This window comes from Capra hircus, chromosome 7, assembly GCF_001704415.2.
Source record: "Capra hircus breed San Clemente chromosome 7, ASM170441v1, whole genome shotgun sequence".
NCBI lineage: Eukaryota > Metazoa > Chordata > Mammalia > Artiodactyla > Bovidae > Capra > Capra hircus.
In genome coordinates this window covers 100,049,609-100,069,144 of record NC_030814.1, presented here as the reverse complement: position 1 = coordinate 100,069,144, position 19,536 = coordinate 100,049,609, and the positions used below count along the sequence as shown (strand labels likewise).

At 38.8% G+C, this 19,536-nt stretch overlaps 1 protein-coding gene and 1 pseudogene across 1 annotated transcript; both read left to right on the top strand.

Annotated features, from left to right (window-relative positions):
* On the top strand, positions 886 to 8,702 carry LOC102188585 (annotated as a pseudogene).
* LOC102188848 (olfactory receptor-like protein OLF4) lies at positions 17,974 to 18,897 on the top strand. Its single transcript, XM_005701830.2, has one exon. It carries the CDS (start codon positions 17,974 to 17,976, stop codon positions 18,895 to 18,897), a length of 924 nt encoding a protein of 307 aa, XP_005701887.2.

The window sequence follows — 19,536 nt, the reverse complement described above, 5'->3', positions numbered from 1 at the left end:
ATGTTACTCATGTCCATTTATATAAAAATTAATCATAGTATTTTAAAATTTTAGTCTTTACCATCACACATGAGACCAGGCAATGATACCCAATTTTCAGGATTTCTTCTTCTGGGATTATCAAAGGAACCAGATCTGCAGCCCATCATATTTGGGCTTTTCCTCCCATGTACCTGATCATTGTGCTTGGAAACCTGCTTATCATCCTGGCTGTCGGCTCAGACTCCAACCTCCACATCCGCATGTGCTTCTTCTTCTCCAACCTGTCCTTTGTAGACACCTGTTTCACCTCCACCACAATCCCAAAGATGCTGTGGAACATCCAGACACAGAGCAAAGGTATCTCCTATGAAGGCTTCATCACCCAGATGCATTTTTCCATACTCCTTGGACAACTTTCTCCTGGCTTTGATGGCCTGTGTCCACTTCTTCGCCATCTGTCATCCCCTGCACTACAATATCATCCTGAATCCCCAGCTCTGCGGACTGCTGATGCTGGTGTCCTGGATCTCGAGTGTCCTAAATTCCTTGTTACAAAGCTTAATGATGTTGTGATTGTCCTTCTGTACAGATATGGAAATACCCCACTTTTTCTGTGATCTCAATCAGATACTCAAACTTGTCTGTTCCGACACTTTTCTTAAAGATGCTGTGTTTTATTTTTCAACTGGGTGCTGGCCGGTGGTCCCCTTGCTGGTATTCTTTACTCTTATTCTCAGATAGTTTCTTCTATATGTAGAATCTCATCAGCTCAGGGGAAGAATAAAGCATTTTCCACTGGTGCTTCTCACCTCTCAGCTGTCTTCCTGCTTTACTCTTCTGTCATAGGAGTGCACCTTAGCTCTGCTTCTATACAGCTCACCCTCAAGCGCAATAGCCTCAGTGATGTACACTGTGGTCACTCCCATGCTGAACCCCTTCATCCACAGTCTGAGGAATGAAGACATTAATGGGGCTCTGAAGAGATTATATGGGATGGCAGGTATAAAAGGACCAATCATTCTGGAGGTGAAGAAGTGTCATTGATTGCATGATTCAAAACCTCAGAACACAAAATTATGATTCTTTGAGCACTGTGGAATATAATTTGTTTCCAATTATTTCCTAGATTTCTATTTCTTTGAATTCAACCTTTGTATACAATTTTAACAATTCAATTTATTAATCTTTCTGTTCTGTCTGGTATATAGACAGCTTTTCCTTGGGGCCATTTTCATATATTCCCAAAGTTCTCTCTACTTTGCATCAGATATATTTGTAAATTAACATATATTTCATGAAGAGACTTAGATTTCGTAAAAATATTTTCTTCTCAAAAGACTTATACTGTCCCATACAATTGCCCCTAGTTTTCAAGAAAGAGCAATCATGAGTTATTATATTGATATGAATAAAACTATACTTGGCATCTAGGATCATTTATGCAATGTCTTCGTAGGGGGAAAGATGAAACCACAGTTTCACTTTGGTATTGCCACTCTGCTTTACATCATTATTTTAACTGCTCTTCCTGGTAATGTGGACTGTCTCATGAACCCAATTTCAGTATCTACCTACTGATATGATGGTGTTGCCTAAGAATGCCTGGGACGCATTGCCCAGGCCCATAATATTTGTGATTTTGATCTGAACAAATGTTTTGACTAAACCAGCCCTTATGTTGTTGTTTTAAATGAATCATAACTGATATTACCTAATGTTAGTTTCAGGTGTACAACATAATGGTTTGATAATTGTGTATATCACAAACAAATTACGACAATAGATCAAGTTAGCGTTCATCATGATGTTGTTGTTTTCATTTGCTAAGTCATGTATGACTTTGTGACGACATGGACTATATAGCACACCAGGTTTCTCTTTCCTCCACTATATCTCAGAATTTGCTCAGATTCATGTCTATTGAGCTGGTCATGCTACCTAAACATTTCATCCTCTGCCACCTCCTTCTTCTTTTGCTTTCAATCTTTCCCAGCATCAGGGTCTTTCCCAGTGAATCATCTCCTCACATCAGGTGGCCAAGGTACTGAAGCTTCAGCTTCAGCAACAGTCCTTCCAGTGAATATTCAGGATTGATTTCTTGTAAGATTGACTGGTTTGTTCTTCTTGTTGTCCAGAGAACTCTCAAGAGTCTTCTATAGCATGACAATCTGAAAGCATAAAGCTTTCTTTATGGTCCAACTCTCTCATCATTACATGACTACTGGAAAACCTGTAGCTTTGACAACATGGGCCTTTGTCAACCAAGTGATGTCTGTGCTTTTTAAAATGCTTGACTGCTGGGCATACACACCGAGGAAACCAGAATTGAAAGAGACACGTGTACCCCAATGTTCATCGCAGTACTGTTTATAATAGCCAGGACATGGAAGCAACCTAGATGCCCATCAGCAGATGAATGGATAAGAAAGCTGTGGTACATATACACAATGGAGTATTACTCAGCCATTAAAAAGAACACATTTGAATCCATTCTAATGAGGTGGATGAAACTGGAGCTTATTATACAGAGTGAAGTAAGCCAGAAAGAAAAACACCAATACAGTATACTAATGCATATATATGGAATTTAGAAAAATGGTAACAATAACCCTGTATGCAAGACAGCAAAAGAGACACATATGTATAGACAGTCTCTTGGACTGTGGGAGAGGGAGAGGGTGGGATGATTTGGGAGAATGGCATTGAAACATGTATAATATCATATATGAAACGAATCGCCAGTCCAGGTTCGATGCATGATACTGGATGCTTGGGGCTGGTGCACTGAGATGACCCAGAGGGATGGTATGGGGAGGGAGGAGAGAGGAGGGTTCAGGATGGGGAACACATGTATACCTGTGGTTGATTCATGTTGATGTATGGCAAAACCAATACAAATATTGTAAAGTAATTAACCTCCAATTAAAATAAATAAATTTATATTAAAAAAATAAAATGCTTGTCTCAATTTGTCACAGTTTTTCTTCCAAGGAGCAAGCATCTTTTAATTTCATGGCCTCAGTCACCATCTGCAGTGATTTTGGAGCCCAAGAAAATAAAATCTGTCACTACTTCTACTCAGATTATAACTGGGAGATCACTAATCCCTACAAACCCCATTTCTACAATGGAAAACCAAGTTCATAATAGTACTACCTCACAGAATGAAGTTTTCCAAAGATAAATCATACAATCTCTAGGAGATGTTAAGATCTAAATATACCTTTTACAATTAACAAACACTTTATAATGACGAACAAAATAACCAGTCTTGTGCTGGAAGTATGGAATGTGTAATTGTTTTGGCAGTATTGTCATAAATCCAAGCAGTGTACTGCCCAAGGTTTTATATTAAAGTGACACTTTAACCCACTTCTTAAAGATGGCAATAGGATTTTAGGGGCTGTGACCCACTACAGTTAGTGCTTGATTAGGGCCCTAATCAAGACAGAATACCAATCTTGGATTCTAGTTAAAGATGGATTCATGGTTGGAATAAATTGTTGGGAAACTTAAGGTTTATTTCTCTAGGTAGACACGACAGTTCATGTAAAGAGTTATAAATGTTGAATGCATCTGACTTGTAACATTGTCTCCTAAACATAGAAAATGAACAGGAAATTTTTTTTATCTGTCCAGACCTGTGTCCCTCAGGGAAATCAGTTATTAGAGGTGGTGGAAACAAGAGAGAAACATGGTAATGAGTAGACCCAGGGAGCTGTAAATATCTCCTCTGCTGCAACCCTCAGCCTGTGCATCCTTGGTCTGGACAGGACTCGGTTGTTGTTTTTGGAGACATAACTGATTTAGGGGACCGATGCTTGACTGCATCTCACTGTCTTGTCTGGGAACAGAGCTCCTATTTCCATCATCAACCATTCAAGAGGAATTTGGACATCTCTGTTGAGAACTTCCTCTCAGAGACTCACCCAGGTGAGTCAAGAACCAGATAAATACTGCAGAGTGTCAAAGGGAATAACAATCAAGAACATTCACCCGAGTTCACCTGAGAGCCCGTCCAGGCTAACCCAGAGGCAAGATCACTGAAGTTGTTTGTGTGCTTGATTAATAATATATTAATTTTTTATTCCAAAAATAGAAGCGAAAATTGAACTAACAGTGCAAGGTCAAGGTTGACCATTAAAAGATGCGCATGAAAGTCCAATGAGAAGAGGGAATAGGAGGTATAAAGTGCTTCCAGTAAAAGTAGAATCTAAGTTCAAGGATTTTGCAATTAACTGGAGTAGAGACAAAGGGTATTAGCTGTGGAAGGATGTACAGAGATGCAAGGACTTTTGTTTTTTATAATATGGAGCATATTTGACTATGATGAGAGGTATCCAGACTAAGGAATGCCTCCACATATTTTCTTGAAACAGCGGTTCATGAAAAAATATATATATACATATATATATTTCACAGTATTTCTCCTCTCAATGTAGAAAATAAAACACATTATCATGTGAAAAATGGTGTAGTAATGAGTTTCATCTGTGGTTATTTCCTGTAAGTGTGAATACATTTGTAGATTAGCTAACCAATCGCTTTCTCTGTTGAAAACATAGAGACATGACTAATTAGGACCTTTCTTTTTTTCAATTTATTATTTTTTAAAATTTATTTACTTATTTTAATTGGAGGATAGTTACTTTATAATATTGTGATGGCTTTTGCATGCATTAACATGCATTGGCCATAGGTATCCATGTGTCTCCCCAGCTGAAACCCCCTCACACCTCCCTCCCCAACCCATCCCTCTGTGTGAATCCAGCATGTTTTATTCCTGTTTTATATTTTATTCTTCCAAACAATTAAATTTTTTCATCAAGCTTGCTGCTTGCCATTTACTTATTTTCTGTATATATAAAACAATTTGTATATAATGTGTGAGAATTTATAAATTTTGTGTGGTAAAATCAGTGTTATTTCATCTTATTGCTCTTCATTTTTTGCAATTCATCTCTATTGCTTTTTAAAAAGAGTTTAACTGAAGGGATAGAGTTGTCACTTAAATATTATTTACTTGGAAAATCCTTGCTTTAAATAGAAATGAAAATGTTCTTCTGTATATTGGGTGCTAATAAATCATGCTTTTAATGCATTTGCAACTACCTTTCCTATCTCTTATCCCTTATTGTTTAATTTATTCTATTTTGATCAGATCTATTTATGAAAGTTGCACATATTCAGCCACTACTATTTGGAAGGCATTCTCCTTTACATTTAACCAAAGACAACCTTGTGTTCCATACCTGAATTTGAGTCCATATGTCCCCATGGAAGAGGAAATTATAACTTAGGTACTGCTTCCTCCCCGCATTAAAAAAGACTTTCTGTCATATTCTTTCATTTCCAAATCTAAAATTGAATTAGTGACACACTTGATATCATTAAATTGTAATTATTGTATATCATTTCTTTGAGAAGTCATTTCTGGATTTTCCTTAAATTTTGTTTCTTATAGGCATTTTTTTCAATTAAAATAAATAAATTTAAAAAAACTGAAAAAATAAAATAAAAAGCTAAAAAAATGAAATAAAAAAGTATCTTTTATTGAGATGTAATCAACATGTTATATTAGTTTCAGGCTTACAACATAATGATTCAATATTTATATATATTGTGAAATGGTTACCAAAATAAGTCTAGATAATACACATCACCAAGTGTAGATATAATTTTTATCTTGATAGAAACTTTTAAGATTTACTCTATTAGCAACTTTCAAATATATAATGCAGTATTATTAACTATTGTCATGATACTGTTTATCATAGCCCCATGACTTATTTATCTTATAACTGGAAGTGAGTACCTTTGACCTCTTTCATCCAGTTTACCCACTCCACTCCCTGCTCCTGCCTCTGGCAGCCACAGTCTGTTCTCTCTGTCTATGAGCTTGGCTTTTGTTTTTTGTTTTGTTTTGTTTTGTTTTTTGATTCCACGTATCAGCAAGATGTTACAAGTGTTTGTTTGTCTCTGTCTGACTTATTTCACTTATCATAAAACCCTGCATGGCAATTAAGACCCAAGACAGCCAAAATAATTAAATTAATTAAAAAAATAAAGAAATAAAACAAAACAAATAGGATATAAATCTGTAATGTGCAGTATAGGGAGTATAACCAATATTTTGTAATACTTTTAAATGGAGTATAATCTGTAAAAATATCAAATAACTATGTTGTACACCTGAAACTAATAAGCAGTTTAGATCAACTATATACCAGTTTTTAAGAAAAGAATGAAATCTTGCCAACAACATGGTTAGAACTTGAAACCATTATGATAAGTGAGATAAGTGATATAGGCTTTTTAAAATACGAAGTTTCTTAAAGCGCTGAAGACACATGTGGACTTTATGACTTGGTTTCTGCTGTAACACGGAGGCTACATAATTTTTCAACCTTCTCTGACAATATCTCTCCTCACTAATCCTCCTGCTCATTTTCCCTCACCAGATTGGCTTCCTTTGATCAGCCGGGCCATCTTAAGCAAGCGCTTTCCTCAGGGCCTGTGCACTGGCCGCTCCCTTGTAAGGAGACCCTTCCCCAGGTCTGTTCATGACAGTCACCCTTCTTTGAAGTCTGTTCAAATAATGTCTTGTTTACAGTTCTTGTCTAAACATGCATAAAATAGTATTTCCTTTTCACTCTTGCTTTTATGCCAGCTTTCTTTTATTTTGATTTTATAGGTCTCTTTTTAAGAGACCCATAAGCATAAGACATGCTATATATACATTTAAAGTTCTGTGTAACTTTTTATTTGCTTATATTCTCTCTGCACAACCAGAGTTTATGAGCTTTTGTTTTCCAACATCCTAAATCCCTGCATAGATAGTACCTGGAATATTGTCACAATTCAGTTTACATTCCTCAAATGCATGAAAGAATTTCTCATTAAAATTGTAGTATACATAACATGTTGGGGAAAACTGACCATGAGACAACTTTGCTAACTAGGGATGACACAGGAGGTTCCTTCAAGTGCACAAAATCCATGAACAAAATGTTGAAAGCAATTATTGATGGCAAAATATAAATGGTAGCATTTCTACCGCATGAGTAATGATGCTTTTGTGTGAAAATAAATCATGCTATTTCCCTCTTTTTCCATAGTCACCATCAACACATGGCAATAGGAAACCTAACAGGAGTTTCACAGTTTCTTCTTCTGGGAGTCTCAGAGGAATTAAAATTGCAACACTTCATATTTGGTCTTTTCCTCTCCATGTACCTGGTCACTGTGTTTGGAAACTTGCTCATCATCCTGGCCGTCAGCTCAGACTGCCACCTCCGCACCCCCATGTACTTCTTCCTCTCCAACCTGTCCTTTGTAGACATCTGCTTCACCTCCACCACCATCCCAAAGATGCTGTGGAACATCCAGACACAGAGCAAAGTCATAACCTATGAAGGCTGCATCACCCAGGTGTATTTTTTCACACTCTTTGCAGGACTTGACATCTTGCTCCTAACAGTGATGGCCTATGATCGCTTCATGGCCATCTGCCACCCCCTGCACTACACGGTCACCATGAACCCCCAGATCTGTGGACTGCTGGTGCTGGTGTCCTGGGTCATCAGTGTCCTGCATTCTTTGTTAGAAAGCTTAAGTTTGTTGAGGCTGTCATTGTCTACCTTCTTAGAAATCCTCCACTTTTTCTGTGAACTCAATCAGATGATCCAACTTGCCAGTTCTGACACCTTTCTCAATAATGTGGTGATGTATTCTGGAGCTGTGTTGCTGGCTGGGGGTTCCCTCACGTGTATTCTTTACTCTTACTCTGGGATAGTTTCTTCCATAGGCAGAATCTCATCATCTCAGGGGAAGTATAAAGCATTTTCCACCTGTGCATCTCACCTCTCAATAGTCTCCTTATTTTATTGTACAGGTTTAGGAATGTACCTCAGCTCTGCTGGTACCCACAGCTTGCACTCAAGTGCAACAGCCTCGGTGATGTACACTGTGGTCACACCCATGCTGAACCCCTTCATCGATAGTCTGAGAAATAGACTTAAAGAAGGGTCTGAAAAAACTCTTTGGAAAGATAATCATAAAAGGTCCTATTGGCATAGGTATTAAGAAGTGCTTAGTCACTCAGTCATGTCTAACTCTTTGTGATCCTTTAGATTGTAGACCGCCAGGCTCTGCCCATAGGATTTCCCAGGCAAGTATACTAGAGCGAGTTGCCACACCCTTCTCCAGAGGATCTTCCTGAACCAGGAGTCAAACCCATATCTCTTATGTCTCCTGAATTGCAGGTGGGTTCTTTACTTGCTCAGCCATCAGGGAAGCCCAATAGATCTGAATTCTCCTGGCTTATAACCCGATCTCTTGAGAACAGAAGGAAAAATTTCTTTCTGTCCAGACCAAGTTCCATAGGGAATTCATGAGCTTACAGGCCATTGTAAAATGAGAGAAATATGCATAATGAGCAGACAGAGAGAGCTGTAAATATCTCCTCTGCTGTGGTCCCTGAGCTTGTACAACCTGGGTGTGGATGAGACACAGTTGTTGCTTTTCGAGTCCTAAGTGTGGCTCTAGTTTCGATAGTTTAACACTTCCTGCTGTCTCATCTGCACACAGGGCTTCAGTCTCCATCATCAACCATCCAGGAAGGGATCCAGACTTCTGCCCAGAGAACTACCTCTCAGAGTTCCCATGCTGGTGAGTCCAAGAGCCCAAAAGACACTGCAGAAACAGGTCATAGAGAATGAAAATCAAGAATATTTACCCGAGGACATGTGAAAAATAATTGTCTATCCCAGAGTCCAAAGAACACTGTGGTGGTTTGCTTGTTTGATTGAAATGTCAGTATTTTTCAGATGCTAAAAAGAGAACTCAGTACGGCAATGCTCAGTGATGACAATTAAATGACAGGAAAGAAAGCACAATTACAAAAGATAAAAGAGAGATATAAAGGGCTTCCAGGCAGAATATAATAGAATATCCAAGTATCTTACTAATTCACTGGAAGAAAGAGGTAAAGTGTTAACTGGAGGGACATAAAATGAAGTGAAGGCATTTTTTTCTAACTTTCAATATAGGGCATATGTAACTATATTTCCTTATTGATGAGAAAGGTCCACACCAAAGAAGATCTGCACACACATCCTTGCAACAGCAGTTGCAAGAGACATGTATTTCACAGCATCTTCTATGGGGGAAAAAAGGAAGGAAAATAATTAATTTGCATAAAGGGGAATGCTAATGAACTTGAATTATTCCATTCCTTGTGATGCTTGAATACATAAGTGGATTTGATAGCTATTTACTTTCTGTATCTCAAATTATCTTTGTGACTCCTTTCCTTGATAGAATAGAACTGGAGAATTTCTATTCTTGTTTGTAATTGCTGCTGCTGCTAAGTCACTTCACTCGTGTCTGACTGTGCGACCTCATAGATGGCAGCCCACCAGGCTCCCCCGTCCCTGGGATTCTTTAGGCAAGAGTATTGGAGTGGGTTGCCATTGCCTTCTCCGTGTTTATAACTATGATCTTTCAAATAAACAGTTGGAGGTTACCACTACCCCCTCATACTGGTTATTTGTCATTTTGTTCTTTATTTATGTATAGATGTATTTGAGGGGAATTGTGAATATATATGAATTTGGTGTGGTCAAATTTCTCAATTAATCATATTGTATATTCTCCATTGCCTTCTATTTATTTATTTATTGGCATATAGTTGCTTTACCACGTTGTGCTACTTTCTATAGTGCTATGAAGTGAATCAGCTGTATGCATACATACATCCCCTCCCTCTTGGCCCTCCCTCTCATCCCCCATCCCATCTATCTAGGTCATCATGGAGCACCAAGCTGAGTTCCCTGTGTGGCACAGTAGGTCTGCACTAGCTATCTGTTTTACACATGGCAGTGCACCTGCTTCAGTCCCGATCTTCAAATTCATCCCCCTTCTCCCCTCCAGCTGTGTCCATATGTTTTTTCCCAACGTCTGTGTCTCTATTCCCACCCAACAAAGAAGTTCCTCAGTACCATTTTTCTAGATTCCACTTACATGCATCACTATATATTTGTTTATATTAAAAAATTTTTTTTCTGAAAGAAATTGAGCTGTCAGTTTAATAGTTTCCATTTGCCGATCATTGTTTTAGACAAAAATGAAGTTGAAAGTTCTGTATCCTTCATGCTAATAAATCACCGATTACAGTTTTTCCAACATGCATTTACATCTCTGCTGTTTCTAATTGTTCCTTTATTTATTTATTTTTGGCCACCCTACATGGCATGTGGGATCTTAGTTCTCTGACCAGGAATGGAACTTGTGCCCCCTGCAATGGAAGTGCTGATTCTTAACCTCTGGACCAGCAGGGAAATTCCTAATTGCTCCTTTTGATTAGACCTATGTTTAAAAGTTGCTTCACATCAAACCATCATTTGGAAGGCATTTTTTTTAATTTTTATTTTTACTTTATTTTGCTTTACAATACTGTATTGGTTTTGCCATACATTGACATGAATCAGCCATGGCTGTACATGAGTTCCCAATCCTGAACCCCCCTCCCACATCCCATCCCATATCATCTCTCTGGATCATCCCCATGCACCAGCCCCAAGCATTCTGTATCCTGTATTGGACATAGACTGGTGATTCGTTTCTTATATGATAGTATACATGTTTCAATGCCATTCTCCCAAATCATCCCACCCTCTCCCTCTCCCTCAGAGTCCAAAAGTCCATTCTATACATCTGTTTGTCGATCATTTGACTAATGATCACTATACCTTCTGTGAAAATTGAAAGTGAAAGTCAGTCAGTCATGCCAGACTCTTTGTGGCCCCATGGACTCCCTCTGTCCATGGAATTCTCCAGGCAAGAATACTGGGGTGGGTTACCATTCCCTTCTCCAGGAGATCTTCCTGACCCAGGAACTGAACCCAGGTCTCCTGCATTGCAGACAGATTCTTTACCATCTGAGCCACGAGGGTACACTGAAATCCACAACTATTCATATAAGGTGCAATTATAACTTAAATACTGCTTTCTCCCTACATTTTAAAAGTCATTCTGTTTCATTCTTTTTTCCCTAGTCATTGGCAACTTAACTTTATATTAATGATCAATGGTGACTTTGTTAAATTGTTACTATTTCACATTTTTATATAGTATAGATTTTCATTCCATTTTGTTACATACAGTTGTTTTGAAACTACTCTACTTGACCTAGTCTCATTCAAGTTAATTTTTTTTTTGCCATAAATTCTTAGATTATTTTAAAACCTCTCTTTCTCTATTATGCATGAAGTCTTAACTACCAGACTGCTAGGGTAGTTCCCCAAGATTAACATCTTGTTTGTACTATGCACTTTGGATATATTCTTGACTATGGTAATTGTTCAAGATGTTTGTCAGCCTGAAAGCATTTAAATTCCTAATGGAAAAAAAAAATCTTACTCATTATTAAAATAAAAATTGATTTAAAGTGAAAAAAGAATATCTGTAGTTTGACTATTCATAGCTATCTTCAGACTGTTTATGAGAGACTGATCCTTTACTACTGCTAGCACATTTGGGGGTAATTATTCTTACCCCAAAATGTGAAAGGTCTTTAAGTTTTCCCCAGGACAATGGTATGAAAAAGATTTTTTGCTGTTCTCTTAAACTATATACTGAGTTCAAGGAAAGATTTTTATGCTGGATCATGATTTTGATTTGCCTAGTATTATTATTATGTACCCACATATTATATGTCCAGTTTTCTATAGATACCAATATTTCAAAGAATTTTTATGAAAGATTGTTTTTGAAGTGACTTTAAGTACATACTTTTGGTCATAAGTTAAAAAACATTTTTTCTCTAGTTAAAAATGTCTATCATCTTACTTCTGAGTATCTTGACTTATTTATCATGATTTTGCCCACCCAAAGACTTTATATATAGATTTCAAGATGTTTATCTATGTGTCTATTACACTTATACTGAGGTCATAATCTTTCTAATTTTTGCAAGATGTTTTACGGTGGGAACCTACAGACTTGGCAAAATAAATAGACATTTGTGTTTAATTTCATCAACAATTCACTTCTTCCAAAAAAATGAAATACAACCTTAAATGTCCATAAATAGAGACCTAAGTCCTAATGTATCCAACAAATAACTGAGAACGTGCTATATACCAGATCATTCTAGGAAGATTATGTTTTATATTATTTGACATCTAGGTCATTGTCAATGTAATTAACCCATTTTTATATCATGAGTCAGAAAGTCGCTCAGTTGTGTTGACTCTTTGTGACCTATGGACTATACATACAGTCCATGGCATTCTCCAGGCCAGAATACTGGAGTGGGTAGCCATTCCCTTCTCCAAGGGATCTTCCCAACTCAGTAATCAAACCCAGGTCTCCTGCATTGCAGGTGGATTCTTTATCAGCTGAACCACAAGGAAAACCCGTAAGTTATTGTTATTATATTTCTTATGCATTTAGTTTTCAATGCTCTATTCAATTTTGCTTGTTAAACTTGTCTTGAAACCATACTATTTAACTTGGTTTCATTCTCCTTTTCCTTTCCCCAATTTTTCATTTTTTCTAAATTCATTTTTGTACAAGTGCATTTATATTCACACACGGTTAAAATACAAACTTGAACATAACAGGTGAAGTCTCTGTCTGCTTAGACTCTGTTTTCATTGAGAAGATGAGTACAATGAAAGAAATGTATGAATAGCACAATGTCTCAGATAGCTAATATGAAGAATGTTAATCAGAAGGCTGGAATCACCATGACATGTATATCTTACGTGTGTGGACCGTGGAGGTCACTGATGGTTGGGCAAACTAGGACCAAAGTGTGCATACAAGAATTAACAGATCTTCCCACCATCTCCCTCTTTCACAGAGTACAAAAGACTGTTCTATACATCTGGGAGAATGGCATTGAAACATGTATATTATCATATATGAAACGTATCGCCAGTCCAGGTTTGATGCATGATACTGGATGTTTGGGGCTGGCGCACTGAGACGACCCAGAGGGATGGTACTGGGAGGGAGGAGGGAGGGGGGTTCAGGATGGGGAAGACGTGTATACCTGTGGCAGATTCATGTTGAAGTATGGCAAAACCAATACAATATTGTAATTAACCTCCAATTAAAATAAATAAATTTATATTAAAAAAAGAATTAACAGAAAAATGATGCAACCCCAAGAATAGCAAAGAGAAGGGGCCGCGTACGAAAAGAGAGAAAGAGGACTGCCTAGTCTGCTATCAGACCACATAAAAACAATTAAACAAAAAAATATAAAACAGGCACAGGAAAAACAAGTTTTGCTGCCTCATCTTAAAGATGGGCTTTCCAGGTGGCACGAGTGGTAAAGAACCTGCCTGCCAAAGCGGGCAAAGGCACCCGACTCCAGTACTCTTGCCTGGAGAATTCCACAGACGGAGGAGCCTGGTAGGCTGCAGTCCATGGGGTCGTGAAGAGTCGGACACGACTGAGTGACTTCCCTTTTACTTTTCACTTTCACGGATTGGAGAAGGAAATGGCAACCCACTCCAGTGTTCTTGCCTGGAGAATCCCAGGGACGGGGGAATCTGGTGGGTTTCCATCTATGGAGTCACACAGAGTCGGACAGGACTGAAGTGACTTAGCAGCAGCAGCAACCAATGCGGGAGACAAGAGTTGTGAGTTCGATCCCTGGGCCAGGAAGATCCCCTGGAGGAGGAAATGGCAAGCCACTCCAGTATTGTCTGGAGAATCCTATGCACAGAGGAGCCTAGAGTCCATGGGTTTGCAAAGAGTCAGACATGACTAAAGCAACTAAGCACAGGATAGCACATTAAAAGTCAACATTCATTTTACATTATGTATTGTACTTTATATACATCCTTTTACAAGTGTTTTGTTTTGTTTTGTTTTGTTTTTTGCCTTTACTCACTTTTATCTTGAGTGGTATAATCTGCAAATGTTTTAAAGCATAAAGACATCACTACTTTATCTTTTGGGTGAGTGTATTCTATTTTATCATTTTTCCTGGGCATCAAGGAAGTATTCAGTTCACTTGCTCAGTCGTGTCTGACTCTTTGAGACCCAATGTACCACAGCACACCAGGCCTCCCTGTCCATCATCAACACTCGGAGTCCACCCAAACCCATGTCCATCGAGTCGGTGATGCCATCTCATCTTCTGTCGTCCCCTTCTCCTCCAGCTCTCAATCTTTCCCAGCATCAGGGTCTTTTCAAATGAATCAGCTCTTCGCATCAGGTGGACAAAGTATTGGAGTTTCAGCTTCAACATCAGTCCTTCCAATGAACACCCAGGACTGATCTTTAGGATGGGTTGGTTGGATCGCCTTGCAGTCCCAGGGACTCTCAAGAGTCTTCTCCAACACCACAGGTCAAAAGCATCAATTCTTCGGTGCTCAGCTTTCTTTACAGTCCAACTCTCACATCCATACGTGACCACTGGAAAAACTATAGCCTTGACTAGACGGACCTTTGTTGGCGAAGTAAGTCTCTGCTTTTTAATATGCTGTCGAGGTTGGTCTTAAGGAGTTCCTTTCAAGGAGTAAGCGTCTTTTAATATCATGGCTACAATCACCATCTGCAGTGATTTTGGAGCCCAGAAAAATAGTCAGCCACTGTTTCCACTGTTTCCCCATCTATTTCCCATGAAGTGATGGGAACAGATGTCACGAACTTAGTTTTCTGAATGTTGAGCTTTAAACCAACTTTTCGCTCTGCACTTTCACTTTCATCAAGAGGCTCTTTAGTTCTTCTCCACTTTCTGCCATAAGGGTGGTATCATCTGCATGTCTGAAGTTATTGATATTTCTGCTGGAAATCTTGATTCCAGCTTGTGCTTTTTCCAGCCCAGTGTTTCTCATGATGTACTTTGCATATAAGTTAACCATATAAGCTGGGTGACAATATACTACCTTGACGTACTCCTTTTCCTATTTGGAACCAGTCTGTTCCATGTCCAGTTCTAACTGTTGCTTCCTGACCTGCATACAAGTTTCTCAAGAGGCAGGTCAGGTGGTCTGGTATTCCCATCTCTTTCAGAATTTTCCACAGTTTATTGTGATCCACACAGTCAAAGGCTTTGGCATCGTCAATAAAGCAGAAATGGATGTTTTCCTGGAACTCTCTTGCTTTTTCCATGATCCAGCGGGTGTTGGCAATTTGATCTCTGTTTCCTCTGCCTTTTCTAAAACCAGCTTGAACATCTGGAAATTCACCGATCATGTATTGCTGAAGCCTGGCCTGGAGAATTTTGAGCATTACTTTACTAGAATGTGAGATGAGTGCAATTGTGTGGTAGTTTGAGCAATCTTTGGCATTGTCTTTCTTTGGAATTGGAATGAAAAGTGACCTTTTCCAGTCCTGTGGCCACTGCTGAGTTTTCCAAATTTGCTGTCATATTGAGTGCAGCACTTTCACAGCATCATCTTTCAGGATTTGCAATAGCTCAACTGGAATTCCATCACCTCCATTAGCATTATTCGTAGTGATGCTTTCTAAGGCCCACTTGAGTTCACATTCCAGGATGTCTGGCTCTAGGTGAGTGATCACACCATCGTGATTATCTGGGTCATGAAGATCTTTTTTGTACAGTTCTTCTGTGTATTCTTGCCATCTCTTCTTAATATCTTCTACTTCTGTTAGGTCCATACCATTTCTTTCCTTTATCAAGCCCATCTTTACATGAAATATTCCCTTGGTATCTCTAATTTTCTTGAAGAGATCTCTAGTCTTTCCCATTCTATTGTTTTCCTCTATTACTTTGCATTGATCACTGAGGAAGGCTTTCTTATCTCTCCTTGCTATTCTTTGGAACTCTGCATTGAAATGGGAATATCTTTCTTTTTTTTCTTTGCTTTTTGCTTCCCTTCTTTTCACAGCTATTTTAAGACCTCCTCAGACAGCTATTTTGCTTTTTTTAAATTTATATACTCAAGGGAGTATAGAAGCACATGAAATGTCACCAGAACCAAAGAAGGTTTTCTTTACCACAGTCTGTCAGGGACCATTGAGCTCATTAGATCTTTCTTTTCTCTTATGTCCAGTTCCTCTCTCTCTCCCTCAATACATACATACATCATTTTTCAGTTTTATTAATTTTTGCCTGTGCTGGGTCTTCACTGATGTGTGGGCGTTTCTCTAGTTGGGGCGAGCAGGGGCCACTTTCTAGTTGCACTGTGAAGACTTCTCATTGTGGTGGTTTCTGTTTGGGAGAGCACAGGCTCTAGGGCACTCTGGCTCAGTAGTTATGATGCATGGACTTAGTTATCTGGCAGCATATGGAGTCTTCCTGGACCAGGGATTGAACTCATGACCCCTGCATTGACAGCCAGATTCTTAACCACTGAACCACCAGAAAAGTCCATATATATATATATATATATATATATATATATATATATATATATATATATATATATGTATATATATGTATTTTCAGGCTTTGAGAAAGAAAATTATATATATATACACACACATATATACACACACACACAAGCATATAGCATCACAGACTCAATGGACATGAATGCAAGCAAACTCCAGGAGATAGTGAAGGACAGGGAAGTCTGATGTACTACAGTCCATGGAAAGAATCAGACATGACTTATCGACTAAACAACAGCATGACTTTATGTAACAAATTTTCAACATAAGTTTAATACAAAGCATAAAATGGCCATACCAAAACAGAGCTCCAAGGTTATTGGCACTGTGCTCTGTCATTTCAGTCATGTCTAACTCTTTGCAAGCCTATGGACTGTAGCCCACCAGGCTCCTCTGTTCATGGGATTCTCAGGCAAGAATACTGGAGTGGGTTGCCATGCCCTTCTCCAAAGGATCTTCCCAACCCAGGGATCAAACTCGTGTCTTTTGTGTCCCCTGCATTGCAGGCAGATTCTTTACCCATTGAGCTATTTGGGAATGTTGGGAAATTTACAAACTGGAATTTCTGGATGCCATTTCTAAATAATTTGCCATGATCATCTTGAGTTATATCAACATCCAACTTAATAAGGGTAGTTAAGGGTGAAAAAGACATGGAAGTTACACAGTATAGGAAGGAAGATTCTACTGTGTGTGTGTGTGTTTTCATGCCTTGTGAAGTGTGTGAAATCTTCCAGGCGGGAGTACTGAGCACATATATTCCAAGGTGAATCTTGTAACAGAGTTCTAAACTCAACTGCCAGAAGAGATTCATTAGTACTTACAAGCCAACTTTGCAACAATTTCCTGAGGTTCTAAAAATACATAATGTATATAAGAGACTCCTTGATATTTGATGCTTCAGCAGCAGCAGGGAGGCCACTTTGCTTCTCAGCATCCTATGGCATCATCTCTGCTCACTTTCCCTCCTGCCCATTACCTTTCCCATACTGAACATCTTAAAGAATACCTCTCTTTGCACTGCTGTTCTCCCTGCCTGGCACACATTTCATCTGATATGTTCAAGGAAATGTCACCTTGTTTTTCAAGTTTTCAAGCCTTAGCATGAACATCCATAAAAAACAGCACCTCTTCTTTGCTCATTCTCTTATACCTGCTTTCGTTTCCTTCATACAATCTGTCACAGTCTGAGAAGCTATACATACTTTCTTTTTTTTTAATTCTCTGGATTTTTCTCTGTAGATGGATAGTAAGAGTTTTTACTTTTCAGCACCCCATACTCATTGCACCAGGAACATTGCACTCATTGCACTCACAGCACCAGGAACATTGTCGGCACACAATTTAAATGCCCTGAAAAAATGAAAGAATTTCTCCTTAAATATGAGAAATATTTGACTTGCCAGGGAAAATGCTGAAAGTCAAACAAGCTTGCTAATTAAAGATGACATAAGAAATTTCACCAAGGGGACTGAATTCATAAACAAATTTTTGAAATTAATATTTTGATAAGCAATTATAAATGGCAGCCCTTTAACAATGTGAGTAATATCTGATTGTATAAAAATCAGTCATGTTATTTTCCCATTTCCTCATAGTTACCTTCAGCCCATGGTACCAAGGAACCTAACACATGTTTCAGAATTTCTTCTTCTGGGATTTTCAGAAGAACCAGAACTGCAGCCCCTCATATTTGGACCTTTCCTCTCCATGTACCTGATCACTGTGTTTGGAAACCTGCTCATCATCCTGGCCATCAGCTCAGACCCCCATCTCCATACTCCCATGTACTTCTTTCTCTCCAACCTATCCATTGTAGACATCTGTATCACCTCCACCATCACCCCAAAGATGCTGTGTAACATCCAGACACAGAGCCACATTATAACCTATGAAGGCTGCATGATTCAGATGTATTTTTTCATGCTGTTTGCAGGGTTGGATGACTTCCTCCTGACTGTGATGGCTTATGACCGCTTTGTGGCCATCTGCCACCCTCTTCACTACACGGTCATCATGAGCCCACGACGCTGTGGAATTCTGGTTTTGGTTAGCTGGATCGTTAGTGTCCTACATTCCTTGTTAGAAACTTTAATGGTATTGATGCTGTCCTTCTGCAGAGAGATGAAAATTCCTCACTATTTCTGTGAACTCAAGCAGTTGATTCAACTTGCGTGTTCCAACAATTTTCTTAATGAACTGGTGATGAATTTTGCAGCTGGGCTTCTGGGTGGTGCTCCCCTTGCTGGTATCCTTTACACTTACTGTAAGATAGCTTCCTCAATATGTAGAATCTCATCAGCTCAGGGGAAGTATAAGGCATTCTCCACCTGTGCATCTCACCTCTCTGTCGTCTCCTTATTTTACTGTACATGCTTGGGAGTGTATCTTAGCTCTGCTGCTCCCCACAACCCACACTCAAGTGCAGCAGCCTCAGTGATGTACACCGTGGTCACACCCATGCTGAACCCCTTCATCTACAGTCTGAGGAACAGAGACATTAAGAGAGCTCTAAGAGCGTTCTTTCAAATGTGAGCTATAAAAAAAGGTAATTCACCTGGGCTGAAGAAAGGCCTCAGAATCATAAATTGCTAAACTTTGATCAGGCTGTGGAAGTAGAACTTGCTATTTCAATTTATTTCCAGAAATTTTCCTTTTTTTGACTTCAGCGTCTCCATATGATTTATATAACTGTTAGGGCTTGTGATATCTCTCATAATTCAAATATTTTTTCATTTTATGGTTTTCCCACTTTCTCAGATTTATGCTTAGCCTTGGATCTGGATAATTTGGGAATTAATCATTTTTTCATATAACTATATGAATTTCTTAAAACTGCATGCATGCTAAGTCACTTTAGTCAAGTCCAACTCTTTGCGACCCTATGGACTATAGCCTGCCAGGATCCTCTGTCCATGGGATTCTCCAGGCAAGAACACTAGATTGAGTTGCTGTGCCTTCCTCCACGGGATCTTCCTGACCCAGGGATCTAACCTGCATCTCTTATGTCTTACCGGGAGGTTCTTTACCACTAGCGCCACCTGAGAAATCCTTCTTAAAATAACTTATTCTCTGATCATCTGTTTTACATATGGAAATATACATGTTTCAATGGGGAGGGATGTGGGAAGGGCTTCAGGATGGGGGTACATATTGCACCTGTGGCTGATTCAT

Coding starts and splice junctions, on each gene's coding strand:
- LOC102188848 (XM_005701830.2), top strand. CDS start 17,974: ATGGTACCAAGGAACCTAACACATGTTTCAGAATTTCTTCTTCTGGGA.